The sequence below is a fragment of the Gopherus flavomarginatus genome, chromosome 4, assembly GCF_025201925.1.
Source record: "Gopherus flavomarginatus isolate rGopFla2 chromosome 4, rGopFla2.mat.asm, whole genome shotgun sequence".
NCBI lineage: Eukaryota > Metazoa > Chordata > Testudines > Testudinidae > Gopherus > Gopherus flavomarginatus.
In genome coordinates, this window is record NC_066620.1 from 111,989,514 (window position 1) to 112,012,117 (window position 22,604).

Genomic DNA, 22,604 nt, shown 5'->3' on the forward strand with positions numbered 1-22,604 from the left:
CCGCCGCGGATGGTGTTGGCAGTCCATATGCCTGTTAGGGTGGCATGCGGGTTTCCACAGGGTCAATTCGGGTGCAGTTTCGTCTTTAATTGGAAGACAGAAGCTGCACCGCGGGACAGCTGAACATAGAAGCTGCTGCCGAATTGCTGCCGCCGCGGAAACGCACAAGCCGCCCTGACAGCACACGACTGCCCCTGCCGTCCCTGACGGCAATTCGGCACGCTGCTTGGGGCAGCAAAAACAGTAGAGCTGGCCCTGGGTATGGCCCTAGTTATCAGCTTTCACTTTTTGAATCTCACCATATACTATTGTTAAATAATTATTGGCTGACTCTCCCATAAATTTCCTACAGCTGAAAACTTACATTGATACATATAAAATAATAGGATCCACTGAAATAATTATTAAAAAAAAATCAAATGCAGCCTAACGAAGGTCTGTTGAGGAGCACCGCCCCCCGACAAATCCAAAGGCGCAAGCACAGACTGGAGCAGCAGAGAGCGCTGTGCAAAGAAGAAGCGAATCAACCGCTGGTACGAGCCTAAGAACGAGCCTGCGACACTGGCTAAAGTTTGGCGCGGCTCTGAGCGCTTAGCGCAGGAATGCGGCTCTTTATAGTCCTGGGCAAGGGGCGGGAATAAGGGAGGAACCGGGCAGCTCTGGGCTGGTGCGGTTGGTGCTCGCTCTGCGGTCGCAGCCATAGCTGGCTCAAGCGGCGATCCCCAGCAGCAGCAGGAACAGCAATCCCACAAGTGGTTTGTGCGCTGCCGCTGCAGGAGGAGCTGATCGGAGCGCCCGGCCCACGGCGGGGCACCCAGTCCGCCGGAGGGAGCTGCGCTGGCGGCGAGAGGCGAAGGAGGAGCGGGCCAAGAAGTGCAGTGACTTCGGGGAGAGGCTGTGCCCGGCTGCCAGCGGAGCCGCTCGCCAGGTGCTCACTTCCCTGCAGGTGAAGCCAGCCCAGCCCGGCGCGCAATGGTGCCCTTGGCAGGCACCCGGCGGGACTGCGCTGCCCTCCCGGCTCTGCGAGACCTCGGCAGCTGCTAAACCGGGACCATCTCCGCTTTCCCCGCCCAGCGGCGGGCTGCAGGACTCGGAGCCTCCGGCGGCGAGGGACAGAGCGGCCGGGCAAGCCCGGCGGGCGGCGCAGCATGGCAGCTGCTTAGCCCTGGCGAGCGGCAGCAGCAGAGCCGGGGACGCGGCGCCGGGCTCCGCAGGGATGAGCGACAGCAGCGAGGGGATCAGCTTCTCGGTGCCCAGCCCGCCGGGCTGCGGCTGCCTGCACGAGGAGGGGGTCAGCCGGAGAGCGCCGGGGGCCGACGGGGGCGCCCGCAGCCTCCTCCCCGCCCTGGCCGCGCCGCCAGCCGGCACCTACTGGAACGAGGACAGCGGCGCTGCCTGCCCAGTGGCGGGGACCGGAGCCCGGGCCAAGGGCGGCTGCACCAGGAGGACCACGGTGTCCTACGTGATCAACGAGGAGAGCCAGGGGCTCCTGGTGGCGGCGGAGAGCGGGGCCCTGCAGAGCCTGCGGGAGGCGTGCGAGGCGCTCGGGGCCTCCCTGGAGACCTTGCACTTCGCCAAGCTGGACTTCGGGGAGACCACGGTGCTGGACCGCTTCTACAACGCAGGTGAGCGGCGGCGAACCCGGCCCCTGCCCATCGCCTCTCGCGCTGCTCCCTGCCCCTGCCTCGCTCGCCTTCCCCTGGGCAGCAGCCCGCTCGGGGAGCCGCGGCTCTCGCCCCTCAGCCCCATAGGGCGCCCCACTATGTCGCGTGGGCCCTAATTCTCTGCTTCCTGTGGGAGCCACTGCCAGGGCTCTGCTTCGCGCTTTCAAAGAGTGGTGGGATGTTTCTGTCACCTACTCGATTACCTGTTTTCCTGAGTGTGACATTCTGGGGTGCAATCCAGACCGGTGAGGGGCTGTGCCACCCCTGTGCTGGGGCTGACCGGAGTTTTTAGCTAACATACCACATGCGGTCCATATCGGACATAAGTCTGACCCAACTGGTGTCATGTGTCAGTTACTACCTCTAGCACTCATTTCACCTTTTCTTCAGTGGAGTCAACTCGGTTCAATGGCACTTCATTGGGATGGCATGCTATACAAACCTTACCACAGTGTGGGCAAAAGACAGACTCCCCACAAGTGATTTATAGGGGTAGGTGCATCCCAGTCAGACTGAGGTTACACACTGTGTTTGAGGTTCCATTCCCTGGACCATCCGTCATCCCTGACCACTCCTGAGCTGGTGGCAAGTTGCTATGTAGCGCAATGCCATCTCTTCCCTTTTCTTATAGGGTCAGGCCCAGTTTTTCCTATCAGATGTTTTCTATTATTCCTGACAGTTTGAGGAAATACCTTTCTCACACTTCCTGGTAGTTAGGACATTGGAGTAGAAAGTGTGTCACTGTCTCACCCTGACACATTAGCTGGTTAGTGGCTCCTCTCCTTTTAGTCAGTGCCCCCCAATTTTCTCCTCTAGTCATTGATTCTGAATTAGGTGAGCGCCTGCCTGAGTTTTGCATATTCTGCTGGGGTGGAGTAAGTAGGGCTTTGGATGGGAATCAGGGTCTGCCCGATGTAACTATATGATCAGGGCCTTATGTAGTAGTTTAATTTTTAAAAAGCTTTCTTTCTTGGTGTTTTTATTCTTTTATTGAGCTATCACGTGGCAGTATAGTCAGGACTGGCGCCAGGGTTTCTCATGCCCTAGGCACTCGGCCATTTTGCCTCCCCTCGCGCTGATCTCGCGGCTCCGGTGGAGCTGCTGCAGGCATTCCTGCGGCTGCGGAGGGTCCGTTGGTCCGTGGCTCTGGTGGAGCTGCCGGAGGCATGCCTGCAGGAGGTCCACTGGAGCCGTGCAAGCAGCCGACCGTCCGCAGGCATGACTGCGGCAGCTCCACTGGAGCTGCGGACCAACGGACCCTCTGCAGGCATGCCTGTGGCATGTCAGCGGGAGCTGCCTGCCACCCCCCTAGCAAAATGCCGCCCCCGCAATAATCCTGGCGCCCTAGGCGATTGCCTCGGCTGCCTAAATGGTAGCGCCGGCCCTGAGTATAGTTTAAAACAGATTCTTGGACATGCTTGTGGTTTGTTCCATGTCTTGACAGAGAGCTTATTTCTTGGACCACCATCTCTTTCGCTGGTGCTGAAATAATATCCCTCAAGCCAACACATTGTTTGCTTGGAAAAAAAATAATAGCTAAAATACATTAAATAGTTTCCTTTAATGTGATTTGGGGGAAAAGAAGGGGGAACTAATAATATTAAGCCAGCTCTCGAGAACCACCAGGCAGTGCTCTTTGGAGCACTGGTTGTTTACAGTGCACAATTTAAAATATCCATACAGTGTGTTTTGACTGTTGCCTCCGCTACTGTACCAGGGCACACTGGGCCTGACTCAAAGGTACTGAGCTCCTGCAGTTCCCATTTACTTCAGCTGGAGCTCAGAACTTTTGAAAATTAGGTCCAGTGTGAATATTTCAACAATTCCTTTGTGCTGAACCAAAATTTGTGATAGATTTTATATTTGTATGCTTGGAAGTGTATACGTTATATATCAATTGCATAAAGCATTCATGACAGATGGGATTAAACACAACTATATATATAGAGTAAAACAGTTGCCAAGAAAGTCCCTGAACTCTGTGCTCTACCATGATTTACCTACAGTTGCAGTAGCAAATTTGAAACTATTTGACTTGCTGGCAGTGTGTACAGTAAACTATCTGCTACAATCAGTCTGGTTTGCATGTTCAAGGCCATCCGGAGCTTCTTGTTATCAAATGGGTAAGGTAAATGGGGGGGAATAGCAACGGCCTATCAGAGTCATAAAGACTTTATAGAACCAAAATGATCATGTCAAATGCTCTTTTCCTCTTATTTTACAAAAGGAGGAAGCAGTCTGACTGTGAGAGAATTTGGAGCTGAGTTTTGACCACGACTGTGTGTGTTTGGAACATGTTAGCTAAAACATTTACAATAACTTTTTTCTTCTTCTTCTTTTTTTAACCAATGCAGTAACGGCAGGTATCAGTAATCCTCTCTGCTTCTGCAAGTAGGGGTAAGATGATACCTGCATATTCTGGCTGGATGGTGTGCCACTTCCACTGCATGCTGTCTTATACATACATGTATATACACATGCACACACATCGTTTCTTTGCAAGCCCTGCCACACAGGCTTTGGTGGATGGTGGCAGGGCCTGCAGTAACTTGTGTGGCTTCCACTCCATCCTATAGAACTTGAACTTGAAGGGAGCTCAGAGACAGTGGCAGTTGGCTGCCAGAGGAGTTGTGGTATCAAATGGCAGTAGGGAGGCAAAAAGGTTCCATGTAGACCCCTTTTGTCTCCATGTGCTGATAAAGAGGCACTATAGGGTTTGGGTATCAAAACAACCTGCTACACTGGAGTGGGTGAAACCTTGGAGTTGCCACTGAATTTCTCAGCTTATTCCCTTGTAGGACTATGAAGAGATTCCAGTATTTATGATTATAGAATGATAATTTCACTTTCCCTTCAGCCTCATGTGCCTACATCAGGTTTTCAAATTCAGATTATGTTAGGTTTGGCATCAGAATTTCAGGATAGAAACTCTTGCGATGAGAGATCAGACTTGAAAGTGAGCGCCTTTCGTTCTGGCAGTTGGAACTCTGGCATATAATAGCTTATTTCAATGGCTTTTGAACAAAAGCTATGTAAATGTAAAAACCTTGCTTTTCTTTCATTACCATAATTTATATGAATTTAATCAAAGTACCGTGCAATATACCATGTCATTCTGCCTCTGTATCAGGGTGGGCAAACTATAGCCCGTGGGCTGAATCCGGCCCCTCAGGGGCTTTGGATCCAGCCTGTGGGATTGCTCCCCTTGGCACCGTGGGCCCTGCGCCGCTCTCAGAAGCAGCCAGCACAACTCCGGCCTCTGGGCTGGGGGGCAGAGGGCTCTGTATGTTGTCCTTGCCTCCAGGCACTGCCCCCCACCGCTCCCATTGGCCGGGAATGAGGAACCACAGCCAGTGGGACCTTTGGAGGAGGTACCTGGAGGCGCGGCAAGGGCAGCGCATGCAAGGAGCCTGCCCTAGCCCCGGTGCATGCTGCTGCCACCCCAGAGCTGCTTCAGGTAAGCGACGCTGGGCCTGAGCCCAAACCCTGCCTGCACCCTGCCCCCCAACTCCCTGCCCTAAGCCCTCTGCCTGCACCTTGCACCCCTCCTGCACCTAACTCCCTGCTGTGAGCCCCCTCATACATCCCGCACCCCTCCTGAACCCCAACCCCTGCCCTGAGCCCCCTGCCACACCCCTCTTGCACCCCAATCCCCTGCCCTGACCCCCTCCTGCATTCCGCACCACTCCTGCACCCCAACCCCCTTCCCTGAGCCCCCTTATACACCCCGCAACCCTTCTCTGCCCCAGTCCCTTGCCCTAAGCCCTTCCTGCACACTGCACTCCCTCCCGCAGCCCGTACTCCCTCCCACACCCCAGCCCCTTGCCCCAGCCTTGCATACAATTTCTCCACCCAGATATGGCCCTCTCTAACTTAATTTATTTTTAAAAAAAAAGCTCAAAAAATCTTAGGTTTACTAACTAATTCAGTTAGTAGGTGTCTGCTATCTAGGCGCACTTATGAAAGATAGGAATGGGAGACCCCACAAATGAGGCCCTGCTTAATGCTCCACTCAGATGCCCGTCCCCCCATCTCTATGGAATGTGGTCTCTGAACTTTACTGGAGTAGACCGTCTTATGTATCAGCCTCTGGATGCAAGATGTCTAATAATTTGAAGCCGCAACAATCAGTAGCTTTTGGGAAGGCTCTTGGGGTTTTTACTTTTCTCACTGAAAATCTCCTAGCTGCTGCTAAGGGAACGAAATGTTTCTGCCATTGTATGCCTCCTTCAGAGCCTCTGGGTTACTGCCAAGGGAGGTGGCTTTATTTTTCTTGTCGTTATCTAGCCCTACTACTATGAGACTTCCTTTCTTCCCGAAGAATTCCAGCTGCAGCTTGCTGCTCTTATAGTTTTTCAAATTAGCATGAAATTGACATGATTATTGACAATTTCAGTGACCTCTCCATGGATTAGAATAGCAGCCATGAAATTGACTAGATTTGTTAATTTCACTCTGCTACCTTTTGGCAAAACCAGCAAAGGCATAGAAGAATTCTGTCTGGGGACAGGAAGAGAAGATGTCAACACTTTGACTTGAAACATTATCTTTGCAACAATAAAGGGTAGCAATCTGATTGCCTTGTACATTGTTGGTGTTATCTAACTAGTCAACAATTAATGAAGCTTAATTTATTGCAATTACTGAATGGGCCTAAAATTCTGTCAGAATTAAAATGAAGAAGTAACGAAAAGAAGCTGGTTGAACAATTCAGGCATGAAATTTAGGTTTAATATAAAAGATTTTTTATTAATTATAGTTGGTCAAATCCTGGTTTCACTGAAGTGAACAGGAGTTTTGTTATTGACTTCAGTGGGGCTAGGATTTGGCCTGATACAAATACAATTTTTTTTCATTCTTCTCCTGCTTCCAATTTAAATGATATGTTATGGAGAATTAAACATTCCCATTCACTGTATTAAACCCAGTGACAGCAGCATTGAGCTGGTGTGCATGAGAACATAATCAGACTATCTTCATTGTCTGAAAGAAAGAAATAAAAATGGCAGGAAGCAATGTAATAGGGGGAATGAAAGGCAGGAGGACTCAGGACAAAAATGAATTAGACTTAAAATGATGTGATTTTCATATGGGATTGTGCTCTTTGTATTTAAAGGGATACTATCAACTTAAATTTGGCCTAAAATATAGTAGTGCTTGAAACCTACACCTTGCACCACTAAGAATTTGAAAATGAAACTGTTTTAATTGATTTTTTTTCATTGCTCAAACTGAGAAAGGGGCAAAGAGCATACGTACATTGTGACAAGTAAGATGTTTTCAATTTACCTCCCGGGCTCCACTTTTTCATAATATAAGGTGCTATTGTAATAATAGAATTGTAGGACTAGAAGGGACCTTGGGAAGTCATCTAGTCCAATCCCCTGCACTCATGGAAGGACTAAGTAGTACCTGACAGGTGTTTGTCTAACCTGCTCTTAAAAATCTCCAGTGTTGGAGATTCCACAACCTCCCTAGGCAATTTATTCCAGTGCTTAACTACCTTGACACTTAGGAACTTTTTCCTAATGTCCAACCTAAACAGCCCTTGCTGTAATTTAAGCTTTTTTTGTCCTATTCGTAGAGGTTAAGGCGAACAATTTTTTGCCCTCCTCCTCATAACAATTTTTTATTTACTTGAAAACTGTTATCACAGGGGTCAGCAGCCTTTCAGAAGTGGTGTGCCGAGTCTTCATTTATTCACTCTAATTTAAGGTTTTGCATGCTAGTAATACATTTTAATGTTTTTAGAAGGTCTCTTTCTCTAAGTCTATACTATGTAACTAAACTATTGTATGTAAAGTAAATAAGGTTTTTAAAGTGTTTAAGAAGTTTCATTTAAAATTAAATTAAAATGCAGAGCCGCCCGGCCCGGTGGCCAGGACCTGGGCAGTGTGAGTGCCACTGAAAATCAGCTCACGTGCCGCTTTCAGCACACATGCCATAGGTTGCCTACCCCTGTGTTATGTCCCCTCTCATTTTTTTCTCTTCTCTAGATTAAAGAAACCCAGTTTTTTCAATCTTCCCTCATAGGTCATGTTTTCTAGACCTTTAATTATTTTTGTTGCTCTTCTCTGGACTGCTTCCAATTTGTCCACATCTTTCCTGAAATGTGGTGCCCAGAACTGGACACAATACTCCAGCTGAAGCCTAATCAGCTTGGAGTAGAGAGAAGAATTACTTCTTGTGTCTTGCTTAAATGCTTCTGCTGATACATCCCAGAATTATGTTTGCTTTTCTTGCAACTTACCTGGCAGGGGAGATACCGTGATCACGAAGGTGGTTTTCCCAGGGTGAGGCTCATCCATTGCACCGCGGGTGTGCTGACCCCTGTGATTTCCCCAAATGCGGGAAACTCGACTGCATAATTTGTGGTAGTGGGGGACTGCGCTCGCGCTCTCCCCTGTTTAAAAAAACAAACAAACAGTGTTACACTGTTGACTCATATTTAGCTTGGGATCCACTATGACCCTCAGGTCCCTTTCTGCAGTACTCCTTCCTAGGCAGTCATTTCCCATTTTGTTTGTGTGCTAGTGATTGATCCTTCGTAAGTGGAATAATTGTATTTGTCCATGTTGAATTTCACCGTATTTACTTCAGATCATTTCTCCAGTTTGTGTAGCTAGTTTTGAAATTTAATCCTATCCTCCAAAGCACTTGCAACCCCTCCCATCTTGGTATCGTCTGCAAACTAATATGTGTACTCTTTATGCCATTATCTAAACCACTGATGAAGATATTAAACAGAACCAGACTCATAACTGATCCCTGTGGAACCCCTTTCGATATACCTGTCCAGATTGACTGTAAACCACTGATAAGTGCTCTCAGGGAACTGTTTTCCAACCATTTATACACCCACCTTATAGTAGCTCCATCTTGGTTGTGTTTCCTTAGTTTGGTTATATAATGTAGGTAAAGAAACTTGTATGTAATGTATGTAAAGAAACTTGCTTACATCATGATTTTTAATTTTGAGAGATTCCCTTTAAAATATATAATGTAAGAAAATGGTGCAATCTGACAGAAAGGACAGCACAGAAAACAACCTATTGGAGTCAACGGGCCAGTGATGTGAATAAAGAAGAAGTCACCTGTGTCAGTAAGGACTAAGATCCTGATCCACAAAGGTATTTAGGTTCCTAACACCCAATGAGAGTTAATACCTGAATACCTTTGAGGATTTTTGCCTAATTCTCTGGGCAGAGATTTGGAAGATTAGGCCTCTGATCATTTTGGGGGTAATACTCCTCACAAATAATGTGCTACATCCAAATCAACTGTAATTTTAAGCAGGAGATTTTATTTAGGGTAACATTGTTTCTTTTTCTTAATGGCTTGTCTCGGCCTCTTAGAATTGCTTGAATTTTAGGTGATCTCTGATGTAGTTTCACTTCTGCACTGTCACTTATCACCCCCACTGAGAACCTGGAGGAATATTAAATGGCATCCAGTGTCAGAAGTAAACACCAATCATCAGCACTACATGTACAATAGCCCTTTTACTCAGTCTTGTTCTGCCATCTTTGCCTAGCATTTCACTGAAGTTGGTAAGTGCTGGGACGCTAGCACTGTCTACACCCAACCAGTGAGTTTTAATTGCATATACCTGAAGCATTCAAGCAGCTTCAGCATTCCTCCTTACTCAGGCTAAGTTCCTTTTTATTTTAGCAGAAGCTTTGCTTGAGTAATGAGTGCCAAATCAGCCTTAATAGCTGTAAAATGAGTATTTGGGAACAGTACGTAGTATTGAGGTTACCATTTTCCTCACCGCCACCACCATCCAAAAAAATCAGATTTTGAAATCAGAAGGGACATTATTATAATCTAGTCTGATCTCCTGCAAAACACAGACATATTATGATGTGTATGTGGACTAATACCTGGGAGTGAGTAGCTGAATTGTGGATTCAGGTTGTCTAGAAAGACCACATTCAAACTAGATTAAAGCAGTGTTGCATTACTGTAGTTGAGTTACACCAAGTTCTCTTCATTCAGCTTAATTGCTAAGCAGTTCAGATGTACTTCACGAATTAAAAGATGAAGGCATATACAAATACGGGTAAAATCAACAAACAATAAGATGGAGAAATATCAATATATAAACCAAAAATGCAGTATACCAGCACAGGTGTTCCAAATGACCCTTTTTAAACTGAAAAGGAAATTTGGAGAAAATGAAATAATTATGCATTATAATGGCCAGATCTCAGCACCTAGAGGTCCTGTTGACTACAATGAGGTATATGAGTGCTCAGTGCATTTCTGAAAATCGGGCAATAAGGCCTGGTCTACACTACGCATTTAAACCAATTTTAGCAGCGTTAAACCGATTTAACACTGCACCCATTCACACAACGAGGCCCTTTATATCAATATAAAGGGCTCTTTAAACTGGTTTCTGTACTCCTCCCCGACGAGAGGAGTAGCGCTGAAATCGGTATTACCATATCGAATTAGGGGTAGTGTGGCCGCAAATCGACGGTATTGGCCTCTGGGCGGTATCCCACAGTGCACCATTGTGACTGCTCTGGACAGCAATCCAAACTCGGATGCACTGGCCAGGTAAACAGGAAAAGCCCTGCGAACTTTTGAATTTCATTTCCTGTTTGCCCAGCGTGGAGCTCTGATCAACACGGGTGGCGATGCAGTCCCAAATCCTGAAAGAGCTCCAGCATGGACCGTACGGGAGATACTGGATCTGATCGCTGTATGGGGAGACAAATCTGTTCTATCACAGCTCCGTTACGGAAGACGAAATCAGAAAGCATTTGAAAAAATCTCCAGGTTATGATAGACAGAGGCCACAGCACAGTGCTGAGTGACAAGCGTAACGGAAAGCCAAAGAATCAAATGGACGCTCATGGAGGGAGGAAGGGGGTACTGAGGACTCCAGCTATCCCACAGTCCCCGCAGTCTCTGAAAAGTATTTGCATTTTTGGCTGAGCTCCCAATGCCTGTAGGGTCAAACACATTGTCCGGGGTGTTTCAGGGTATATGTCGTCAGTTTACCCCCCCTCCCCCTCCCATGAAAGAAAAGGGAAAAGAATCGTTTCTTGACTTTTTTATATGTCACCCTATGTCTACTGCATGCTGCTGGTAGACGCGTGCTGCAGCAATGAATAGCAGCATCCTCTCCGCTCCCCTCCCCGGTGGCAGACGGTACAGTATAACTGCTGTCTGTCGTCATCATCAGCCTGTGAGTGCTCCTGGCTGGCCTCAGGTGAGGTCGGCCGGGGGCGCCTGGGTAAAAATAGGAATGACTCCTGGTCATTCCCAGTAGATGGTACAGAACGGCTGGTAACCGTGCTCATCATAGCAACTGGGGGCTGAGTTCCATCAGCCCCCCCTCCCCCTCTTTCATGTCTAAAGAAAAGATTCTGTTCTCCCTGGACTATCATAGCAGCTGGAGGCTGCCTCCTCCTCATTTTATCTCACTAAAAAGTCAGTGTTTCTTATTCCTGCATTCTTTATTACTTCATCACACAAATGGGGGTCACTGCCATGATAGCCCAGAAAGGTTGGGGGAGAAGGGAATCAACGGGTGGGGTTGTTGCAGGGGCATCCCCCGTGAATGGCATGCAGCTCATCATTTCTGCAGGATCTGACACGGAGCGGCTGTGCTCTTTGGTTCTCTGATACCATGGTTCTCTAGTACACTTGCCCCATATTCTAGGCAGGACTGACTCTATTTTTAGATAAACCATAAAGGAGAGATTGACTCGGGTAGTCATTCCCATTTTTGTCTTTGCGCCCCCGACCGACCTCAGCTAAGGTCAGCCAGGAGCACCCATGACAGCAGCAGACGGTACAGAACGACTGGTAACCATCTCTGCTACCTTGCAATGGCAAATGAATGCTGCTGTGTAGTACTGCAGTACCGCCTCTGTCAGCGGCATCCAGTACACATACGGTGACAGTGACAAAAGGCAAAACAGGCTTCATGGTTGCCATGCTGTGGCATCTACCAGGGCAATCCAGGGGAAAAGGGCGCAAAATGATTGTCTGCCGTTGCTTTCATGGAGGAAGGAATGAGTGACGACATTTACCCAGAATCACCCGCGACACTGATTTTGCACCATCATGCATTGGGATCTCAACCCAGAATTCCAATGGGCAGGGGAGACTGTGGGAACTATGGGATAGCTACGGAATAGCTACCCACAGTGCAACGCCCTGGAAATCGATGCTAGCCTCGGTACATGGACGCACACCGCCGAATTAATGTGCTTAGTGTAGCTGCGTGCACTCGACTTTATACAATCTGTTTTACAAAACCGGTTTATGTAAAATCGGAATAATCTCGTAGTGTAGACATACCCTAAGTGAGTAGACCAGCCACGGCATACATCTTGCTCATGTAAATGACTCATTTAGTCTTGCTTACATATTTATTTTAGAAGACTGAAAATTAGGATTGATTGTTGGCTGTGGAGCTCTTTACACAGTCACTTATTATTACACATGCTGCATAAGAACAAATGCCTCACAGTCTAGCTGAATGAAGAGCAAAATGTAAACAAAGAGCGTGCAAAGAAAAACAGATAAAGTTCAGTAATCTAAGGTATCAGACTTGCTCCTGCATGCTCTCCATGAATGAAAGTCCTCAAAGTCGAGGTGAGGTCTGAGTGTAGAGTGCTTGTACTATCAGGCCCGTTATTAGAAACCCAGGTGAGGAAAAGTGCTTTGCCTAATGCAGTTTCCTTTACATTGATGGGACAATTTCCTATATTTGTATTTTAAAATCACTGCAGAATAGGGCTAAATATTCACTTGATTAGCAAAATAAGTTGGGTAGATGTGCTGAAAGCAATTTGCTTTTGTTATTATTGGGGGAGTGGGGGTGGGAAAGGTCTTTCAAAAATGCTTTTATAAAAATACTTTATACTCTAGAAATAAGTCCTATGTACTGTCCTTGGATTGGGATGGTGAGAAGTCTTAGAGGGCCTTATGCTTCAGGGCACAAGCCAAAAACAAACTGAAGGGGGTTAGGAAGAAACTTCCCTGAGGGACAAGTTTTTCCATTATGGTCCATGATAGGGTTTCTTTAAATGGGGTTTCTCTAATGAGCTGCAGTGTGGATGCGGTCCACTTCAGACTATGTTGCCTGTCTTTCACAAGTGCCTGCTGACTTACTTGGACAGCAGGCTTCCAGCTCTTCACCTGGCTGATGACGATGATATCAAATGGCTGGGCACACTGTGCTTACACTGAGAGATGAGGTTTCTTGTACCTTCCTCTGAAAGAATTGGTACTGGCTTCTTACAGAATCAGACTAGCTGGATCACTGGCCTAATGCAGTAAGGCAAATCCTGTGTTCCTATTTCTTGTTCGCCATGCAATGTTTTCTGACTACATTACCATCACTAAAAAAAGTTTAATGTTTTTTACATAGGAAATTTAATATCTAGATTTCTTCTTTATACCCAATGTTGCAGAAAAATAGGTGGAAAATATGGAGATAAATTATGTAATGACTAACTCAGGGGGATTCAATCTATACAGAGTCATTTACTTTAAAAAAGTCCGCAGACTAAACAACTTGACTGATGTGTATTCTGCACCATGCAAGTATCTCATTGTGACCTTGTGAGTGTATTGCTCTGGAATTTTTTCTTGGCTTCAGCTGCTTATTTTTGAAACTTTTAATGTAATTGCAAATACTATTCTTGTTCTTGGGTCTTTAGTCGTCCTTTTAATCCTAGTAAATTGTGTGGCTCAATAATATTCTGCAGTAGTGAGTTCCACGAGTTAATTAAATATTTATACTTCCAGTGCAAGCTAATATAATCAGACATATCAGCAGGACTGTCCTTAGGCGTACACAGAATACGCAGCTGCGTAGGACACCACATAATTTTGAGGCACCAAATTTTGTGATGCCCTAGGCAGCTGCATGCTGCATATGCAGCGCTAGCTCCAGTGGCCAGCCCCATCCCCCAGCAAGCCCCCCTGCTCCGCCCCCACCCTGGCCCCATTCGACCCCTGCCCCGGCTCTGCCCTGCTCCACCTCTTCCTGCCCCTGCTCCATCCCTATTCCACTCCTTCCACCACTAATCACCCTCGCTGCCCTGGGCCTCCCTGCCTTGCTGCTGCCCTCCACAGCTCCTGCCTCCGTGGCCCTGCAGCCCTTGAGCTTAGCCCCTACCCTGTGGAGCAGCTGCTCCAGGGGGGGTGCAGGTGCTCAGGCTGTGTAGGGCACTACTATAGGTAGAGACGGCCCTGCATACTAGTATTGAGCAAGGGTCAGGGAAGGAATTCCCCATAACGGCAACTAATGAGTAAAGCAAGTTGAGTTCACTAACAGCTGGAAAAGTAAAATTGAATTAGTCTAGTAGCAGTGGTCTTGTAGCTTTTACAGATTTTGGCTGGAAACTTAGTATCAACTCCATGGTTTAAAAGCAGTACTGGAATGTACTTGGGGAAATTTGGCATAAAGGAGCAAATCTTCAGAGACTCAGTACAGTCATGTGGTAAAGCTGGATTTGCTTGGAAGATGTATAACAACATCTGTGCAACATTTCCTCTATACCTTGCATAGCTTGCTATGATTGCACAGTGCAAGTCTTTACAAGGACATCAGAGTGAAGAAAATCAGTGCTGATCTAAATTCCTGGGCTGCTTTTCTGATAATATTTTGTTTACCTTAGGAGACACTAAATTCCAGGATTCTTTGGCGTACTACTGACACTAGAGCTTATCCAGAAGGTTGGCCAATAAATGATTTGTATCTGACTTTAAGCTTTCCTGGAATTCTGTCACTTAATGACACACCAGCTCTCACTTTCTGTCCTTGAAATCCAAAGAACTAATGTTCTTAATTCCTAGTAGTTGACTTACTGTTTTTCTCAGCATAAAAATACATGCTTCCCACAATATTGGCTATTTATAGTAGCAGTAAAACAGCAGCGGGGTTGTAATTAGTACCAGCTCTCAAAGTGAGGCAGCATGGAATGGAAGTGAACAGTTACTTCTGTCACCGTTTAATTCTCTCTACTTCCTGATTTTATTTTACTGATGCAGTTTCAGACGTTTGAAATGCTGACTCTCCACCTGTGATTATGAAGCATTTGTTTACATTGCTGTATTTTAGTATGGTCTTTTCTGCAGCAGATGGAAAAAGGGGTAGGGGGCTGAACCACTGCCAGCGCTCTTTGGAGTCATGCTGAGACAGGCCATGCTAAAATAACAGTTCCGATTACAGATTTTGTGGCAGAAAGAGCTATCCTGAATTATTGTTGTTTTTGTTAATTTTCAAGACTGAGAAGGGCTGCCATAAACCATCCCCCATCTAGGGTTGCCAGTTTTGGTTGGACGTATTCCTGGAGGTTGAATCACATGACATAATCTTTAATTAAAGATTAGGCTTTAATTCCTGGAGACTCCAGGCCAATCCTGGAGGGTTGGCAACCCTACCATCAACTCTTTCCCACTCCCCAGTATCAATGGGACTTGTGTTGAGACAGGTCACACTAAAACACACTGTGCTGCTGCAGGAGGTTAGGACCAAGAGATGCTGAGTGACTGAAATAATTAATAACGCTGTTGCTGTGGAGGGTAGATCTGATGACTCAGGTCATACATATCTCCACAAAACATTACTGTTGCTGCTGCTGGGTGTCATGGGGACAGGCCGATTACTTGCCTAACTAAGTGGTCTGGTTAAGGTGGGATGGAGCCCAGAGAAATGGAGATCTGAAGAATCAATTCTGGGAGAAATCAGCTCTCAGTTGTAAAAGCCACTAAACCACTGTGCATTGAACTGTGAATTTGAGAGATGAAGATGGATAACATTTTAGACTGGGATTTCCAGAGAGGTAGGGCTGGCTCCATATTTTTTGCTGCCCCAAGCAGCGAAAAAAAAGTAAAGAAAAACCTGATTGAGCTGTCGCCGAAGTGCCACCGAAGACATGGAGTGAAGGACCTGCCGTCGAAGACTGAAGCGGACCGATTCAGCTACCACCGAACTGCCGCCACCGCCGCCGACCCGAACGTGCCGCCCAAACAACGGACAGTCTGCTGCCCCTTTCTGTTGGCTGCCCCAGGCACCTACTTCCTTTGCTGGTGCCTGGAGCTGACCCTGCAGAGAGAGTTAAGACAGTTGTGCGGCCAACTCCAGACTCCATTAGGCCCCTTTGCAAATCCGAGTCTAAATCTTAAAACCAATCTGTGGACAGTTTAGGATACATCCTATAGCATAAAATATAGATATTGTCCAAGTGCTTCAGAACAGAATGCCACATACTTCTGGAAAAGAGGTACTTGTTTGGGTTTAGCTCAGTCTGTTTCAAAGATGGATCTAAAAATACTGTAGGCCCACAGTTTAATTTGCCTGCTTACTGTGAGAGTTTGTCAGGTAACTTGTGAAGAATATTACAAAATTTGGGGTTTTCAGAAATTAGCTAGTTATTTACAAATAAATCTGCCATTGTTTGACCAGCTCTAATTGTTACAATCAGATGAAGAATGTTCCTGCTTTGCCACTAGCCTGTTGTGTGACCTTGGGCAAGTCACTTGCCTCTTCATGCCTCTGTTTCCCTCACCTTATCCCTTTGTTTAGATTGTAAACTTTCCAATGCAGAGACTGTTTCTTACTATGTGTGTGCACTGTACCAGCTAGCACAAAAGGACCTTGATCTTGGTTGGGGTCTCCAGGCACTATTCTAATAATCATAAAGATGAGTCAGTAAAAGCCTGTTCATGCAGTCCTTAGTCAATCAAATCTCCTGTGGATACAACTGAGATTCTTGAGTAAAATGTATAGATTCAGACTCTAATTGGATCATAGAAGTTGGAGATAGAAAAGGCCAAATCTCAGTGAGCACGTAAAGTGCAATAGCATAATAGAGTTGGCATTTGAGCATGGTGTATGAAATATTTCCCTCTCTTTTATTAATACATTGTTACATACTAAAATGCCAAGAGAAGTGCTGGTCCATGGAACTATTGCTGCCTCTTAAAGTAGCGTATAGCCATCAGATTATCAGCATGAGTCCCTAAAATGTACTTCCCAGAAAAATGGGCAAAGCTAGTTGCAACAGTAATTTTTACTTTCAGGAGTAACATAAAATGAACACACTCCTTTCTCCCACCCTGCCCTCCAACAATTTTGACATTCTGCTGTTGCCACTTCTCTAGCTGTGACTGACAAGGGTGTGTGGCAGATGGAAATTACTCCTGACCTTACTACAATCATACTGAGATGTTTACTTCATTTTTTAATGTTAAGTTTAAATATGTTTATGAAATATAAAAGCACAATACAAAAGGAGCCTGAATAACTGTAATGAATGAAAATAAAACAGAATACAAAACTTCTATTAGAAGAGGAGGACGGTGTATTCCTATGTAGATCTAAAAGGAGCAAATAAGAGAGTGAAAAGACCTACTAGATCTTTTAGCATCCTTATCCCAGCCAGTGCATGACTGTTCCCTGCAATGAGTTCTCCAGTGCACTGTTCTGTTTCAAAGAGTAAAGCTATGGCATACATTCATGGAATATTATCCTACAGTGTGAGCTCATATTATTTGCTTAGTTTCATTTAATTTCTCTTGGTGGTAATTCCTTCAACCACTCTGAACAATTCCTTTGTTTTTAGAAGTACTTGTTCTTTCTGTCTGCACCATTGAAACAACAGTGTGAAGTGTCGTCTTAGTGTAAAGAATCAGAGGATGACAATAAAGATGACAAGAAAGGAGTTCAGTTCCATGGCTGGGAATGTTTCCATGAGCCAACAGATCAGTAAGCACCTACCTGTCACAAGTCCATAATAATTTGTGTTGAACTGCAGACAAAGCTCGACTAGAGATACACATTGGTCATTTACATCACAGTGTCTTCATTTGTTCTGTAGACATTAAGGGCACAAAGAACAAGTACTTCTAAAAACAAGTTTATCCCTTGATACAGGCAAGTGTAGCTCTTATTTAAGTCAATAAGAGCTGCTTATTATTAGCAGATGCAGAGCTATATGCCAGGGTTGCACCCTCCCCACCCTTCAAACCATCTCTTTAAAAAGCAATGGACAATTTTTTAAAAGATATTTAGGCACCAAAATATACGGCTAGGTACTTAGTGCGATTTTATCAGTATCTTTTGGTGCCTAAATATCTTTTAAAAAAATCTGGTCCCAAACCCATTCTGGGAGTCACTCTGGAATCTTATTAGGACTGAATTAGCAGATGGCTCTTGAAGATGATGCGTTCTGGTTGCGTGAGCAATTGGGTATTTCTTCACTGCAGAGTTAACCAGGATGATTATTGGGCATTGCCCGTAACCTGGGTCCTGTCCACAGACACAAAGCCCATTCACACAAGTTTAGTGGTGCTTTCATCATTGGCTTTCTGGCTCGTCTCAGGCTTAGGCTAAAGCCTGAGTGAGACATTCACTTGGGCTGGTAATCTCCCCATTTTGCAGTGAAGGCTCAGGGTAAATTATTTGAGCATTGATAATTCCTCCTTTGTGCCTAGAAGGACAGACAAATCCCCTACAATTCAGTGGAATGGAATCATGCAGCAGCTCAGCTCACTTCAGCACACAGAGTTATTGGCTATGCCCCCAAAAGTCCTAGCAACATACACGGGAACTGTGCAAATGTATCTGGATTAGTTTTAACCTAGACACATGTAGACTGATAGTAAATGGCATGCAGGAGTGGGCTCAATGATTTGGCATTTTATGTATTGCAACCTGGATCTCCATTACCAACAGCAGCCTTTGGTCTCTTGCTCCTTGGAGCTCATGCAGTTTGCGGAGGTGGCATGCTTGGCATCCAGGGAGAAGACCAGAAGCTGCTTGCTGCATTGACTCTTAGCCAATCCACAGTTGGAACTAATAAGTGTTTGCCAGATACTGGGAACAAAGGACTGGGAAACTCTCCAGGCCTCCCTGGGAATAGCCTTTGGTCAGGTTCAAGCATCATAAGGAAGACTTTGCATTTGAATCTCTGTGTGAAGTGCAGTCACAAAAGAATTAATGAGGATTTATTGATCACACTGGGTAAAAATAAATGGCTGTTATGTTTATCTGGATTATTTACAATGATAACTTCTTTAAAGTTTACATATCTGGTTCTGAACAAAGCAAAAAATACAATGGATCTCATGAAAACAAACACTTTGGTGCTTCATTACTACTAATATTTAATCTGGTATTTGGAGAGCTAATCTTATAACATCCATCTTATTTAAAGCCTTTACAGTAGCCTTGCAAAAATCATAATGAAAATTACTACCCCCAGAACAAAACCTATTTTTCTAGCCTTATGATGATGATGAAGGAAGAACTAAAGAAAAAACATACCTGTTCAAAAAATATGTACTTGTGTGATGAGTAGAATATTACAAGGCTGCATTAATGTCTTGCAGTGGGAGGACACATCTCTGTAAGGGGTTGACGTGATTGTAAAAGGCTTTCACTTCAACAGCAGCATGTTACAAGAGTACATTCATGAATGCAGGAACAGAAAGCTGTGTTGTTGTTGTTTTTTTAAGACTAGGTAGCCTGAAAGGTGAGTGGTTTGGTTGCTTCCATTTCATCATTGCTGTCTGAACTTGTTTTGACTTTGAAAAAGGGAGCGTTAAAGTTTAAGAATTTCTGATCACAAATCAGAGGGGAGATGACAACAAGGGAAAATGGAGGTATATACACTGTAAAATATTGCTCCTGACAGAATTCTGTGCCAAAAAGTAAAAAATTCTGTGCATACAATATTTTAAAGTTCTGCATATTTTATTTGTCAATAAATAAATGTGGAGGCTCCAGCATGGCATGGGGAAACACAGGCCCCTTGCTGCGCGGAGGTGGGAGATCACCCTGCAGCCCTCCCCTGGGACATGGACTCGGTGGTGAGGTTGCACCAGACCCTTACACAGAGCAAGGGGTAGGCCTGCCCCAGAAACATCCCTGGGCTCTGCTCCTCCATGCCAGGTACACCAAGTGAGGGGGACAGAGTCTCACACTTATGCCCAGCCTTGGCCCCAGTCCAGGTGTGGGGCAAGCAGGCTCAGCCCGGCAGGATCCAAGTGTAGAGGGGTTGAGTGTGGGGTGATCCAGGTGTGGGGTGAGACAGTTCTGTGTGGGGCAAGCTGGGTATGGGCAGCTGGGGGAGGTGTCCAGGTGTGGAAGGATCTGGATTCACAGGGGCTTGTTGGGTGGGTTCTGGGTGCAGAAGGAATGAGACTGTGCAGAGGGGTCCAGGTGAAGGTGGTTGAGGCTGAGTGTGAGGGGGTGTCTGGGTTCAGGGGGGCTCCAGATCTGGGTGGGAGGCTCTCCAGGGGACTTGGTGGGGGGTTCTGAGTATGGGGGGTGAGGCTTGGGGTGGGGGTCTGGGTATAGGGGTGTCCGGATGCACAGGTGTTGGACGGAAGGGGGAGCAGCTCTCTGCATAGTGACCGCTGACCCTGCGGCTGAGGAGTGATGGGATCAGGAAGTGTGTTTGTGTATGTGTGTGTGGGGGGGTGGAGCTTCCTGCAGCCAGGGGAGATATCTGGGGGTGGGTTTGACCCTGCCCTGGCTGTTTCTTGCAGGAGAAGAGGAAGTTCTATCCTCCCCCAGCCCTAGCTTAGCTGGGACCATCATGTGAGCCCAGTGTCGGGTGGGAGCCACCAGCCAGGCCCCCTCCCCCACGGTGATTTACAGCTCTGCGAGCTGCTCTGGGCGCCCGAAACAACTGCTCTTGAGGCTTCCCTCTGCTTCCCCATCGTTTTCTGTGGAGAAGCAAAGAAATCTGCAAGGGGAATGAATTCTACACGTGCACAGTGGTGCAGAATTCCCCCAGAAGTAAAATATGTGAAAGACTGCATGACAGCCCAGCATAAACTAGAGCAACAAAGATACCCTTACAACTAGAAAGCTATTCTATAAAGTTTACCTGTTTCACTGGTGTATTTTGCGGCTTAATATTGTAAAGTGCTGGAGATCTTTAGGTGCAAGGTGATATAATGTGGTAAAAAACCCCACTCAATCTTTAGAGTGTCTCCTAATTCAAAAGAATACAGGGGAGGAGCCACTTTCTTACTAAAAAGAACATTGAAGGTCTGCACTGCAGAAAAGTTCCACAGAGAATCAAGGAAGTGAAGATCTCATATTACTGAATTCTGTCTAGCCCGTCCCTACTTACATCTGATTCAGAAGAGTAGGGTTGCCAACTTTCTACTCACACAAAATTGAGCACGCTTGCCCTGCCCCGCTTGCCCTTCCTCCTAGGCCCTGCCCCTACCTCACCCCACCCATTCTCTGAGGTCCCATCCTCTGCTCACACCATCCTCCACCCATCGTTCCCTCTCCCCACCCACACTCATTTTCACCAGGCTGGCTCAGGAGGTTGAGATGTGGGAGGGGGTGAGGGCTCCGGCTGAGGATGTGGGCTTGGGGGGGACAGGGATGAGGCATTTGGTGTGTGGGGGGGGCTCTGGGGTGGAGGGTGGAGCTAAGACGTTTGGAGGATGGGAGGGGGCTCTGGGCTGAGGCAGAGGGTTAGGGCATGGGAGGGAGTACGAGCTCTGGGCTATGAGTGGAGGTTCTGTGGTGGGGCCAGAAATGACGGGTTCAGGTTGTGGGAGGGGGCTCCGGGCTAGGTCAGGGGCTTGAGGTTTGGGGAGTGGTGAGGGCTCTGGCTGGAGGTGCAGGCTCTGGGGTGGGCCTGGGGATGAGGGGTTTGGGATGCAGGAGAGTGCCCCGGGATGGGATCAGGGGGTTCGGAGGATGAGAGGGGGATCAGGGCTGGGGCAGGGGGTTGGGGCACGGGAGGGGATCAAGGGTGCAGGCTTTGGGTGGTGCTTACCTGAAGCAGCTCCTGGAAGCAGCAACATGTTTCCCCTCCGGCTCCTACGTGGAGGTGTGGCCAGGCAGCTGTGTGTGCTGCCCCGTCTGCAAGCAGTGCCCCCGCAGCTCCCACTGGCCGCGGTTCTCGGCCAATGGGGGGGCAACATGCGGTGCCCCCGGCTGCCCCCGTGTGTAGGAGCCATGGGGGGATGTGCTACCACTTCTGGAGCCATGTGGAGCCAAGGCAGACAGGGAGCCTGCCTTAGCCCCGCTGCACCGCCGACTGGACTTTAAACGGCCCTGTCAGAGGTGCTGACTGGAGCCACCAGGGTCCCTGTTCGACCGGGCATTCCAGTTGAAAACCGGACACCTAGCAACCCTACGGTAGGGCCAAAATACTGTAGTGGCACTTTTAAAATATACTAAATTCTAGGCAAGAGCTCTTCTGCTCCCCTGTCATGGGTTGTGCTAGATGGATGTGTAAATAGGAAAACTTCCAGTCTCTTGTGTTTAATTACTTCTGTCTTGCTCTGTCTCCTATTGTGTTTGTGTATGAATGAGCAGTGTGCTGATAAATTGGTGCTTTGTCTGGTTTCTCAACTTTTTTTTCAAGAATAGCTGTCTGCCAGCTGGCCTCAATGAAATCCATCATATGTTATTACTAGTTGCAAAATTCTCTATGCCCATCGTCAGGATTCAAATGAATAGATCACAAGAAAGAGTGTATAAGTTGAAATTTTTAGAACTTCAGTTCTTTCTGTCTTAGTCAGCCAGTGTCCGGTTTCAACAGATCTGAAAATCAAATGGCATTTACCTGCATTAGATTTACAAAACTGGGAAAAGAGTTTATATTAATTATTGAATCTTCACAAATCTGAAATGCAAGTAAATAAATATAGTAGGACTTCAGCGGATGAGAGCCTTTTTGAAAGGTAATGTTGAGGCTTTTATCTGTAATTGCAGTGATGAGCAGGAGAAGTAGATTATAAAATCAAATTACATGAGATGCAGAACTCAATGTGATGCTTTCACAACACTGTCAGAGTAGCAGAAGAATAAATTGTATTCTCTTAGTAACGGGATGGGAGAATTGGCTAGGTAATGACTATCTCTCAGATTGACTTTGTGATTTATAACTATAAAGGATACAGTAGCAAAGCTCAGATTAATCTTGA

The 22,604-nt window shown here is 46.5% G+C and overlaps 1 protein-coding gene and 1 non-coding gene across 2 annotated transcripts in view; both read left to right on the plus strand.

Annotated features, from left to right (window-relative positions):
• Positions 1-634: 634 nt before the first annotated feature.
• MAP3K5 (mitogen-activated protein kinase kinase kinase 5) overlaps positions 635-22,604 on the plus strand; it is a 171,210-nt gene continuing 149,240 nt past the window's right edge. The window contains exon 1 of the mRNA XM_050949459.1: positions 635-1,625. Coding sequence (XP_050805416.1) covers positions 1,217-1,625 — 409 coding nt within the window. The 5' untranslated portion in view covers positions 635-1,216. The remainder of the gene's footprint in view (positions 1,626-22,604) is intronic.
• On the plus strand, positions 7,907-8,070 carry LOC127050418 (U1 spliceosomal RNA). The gene has a single exon (XR_007774229.1). It is a non-coding gene; the product is annotated as a U1 spliceosomal RNA (small nuclear RNA).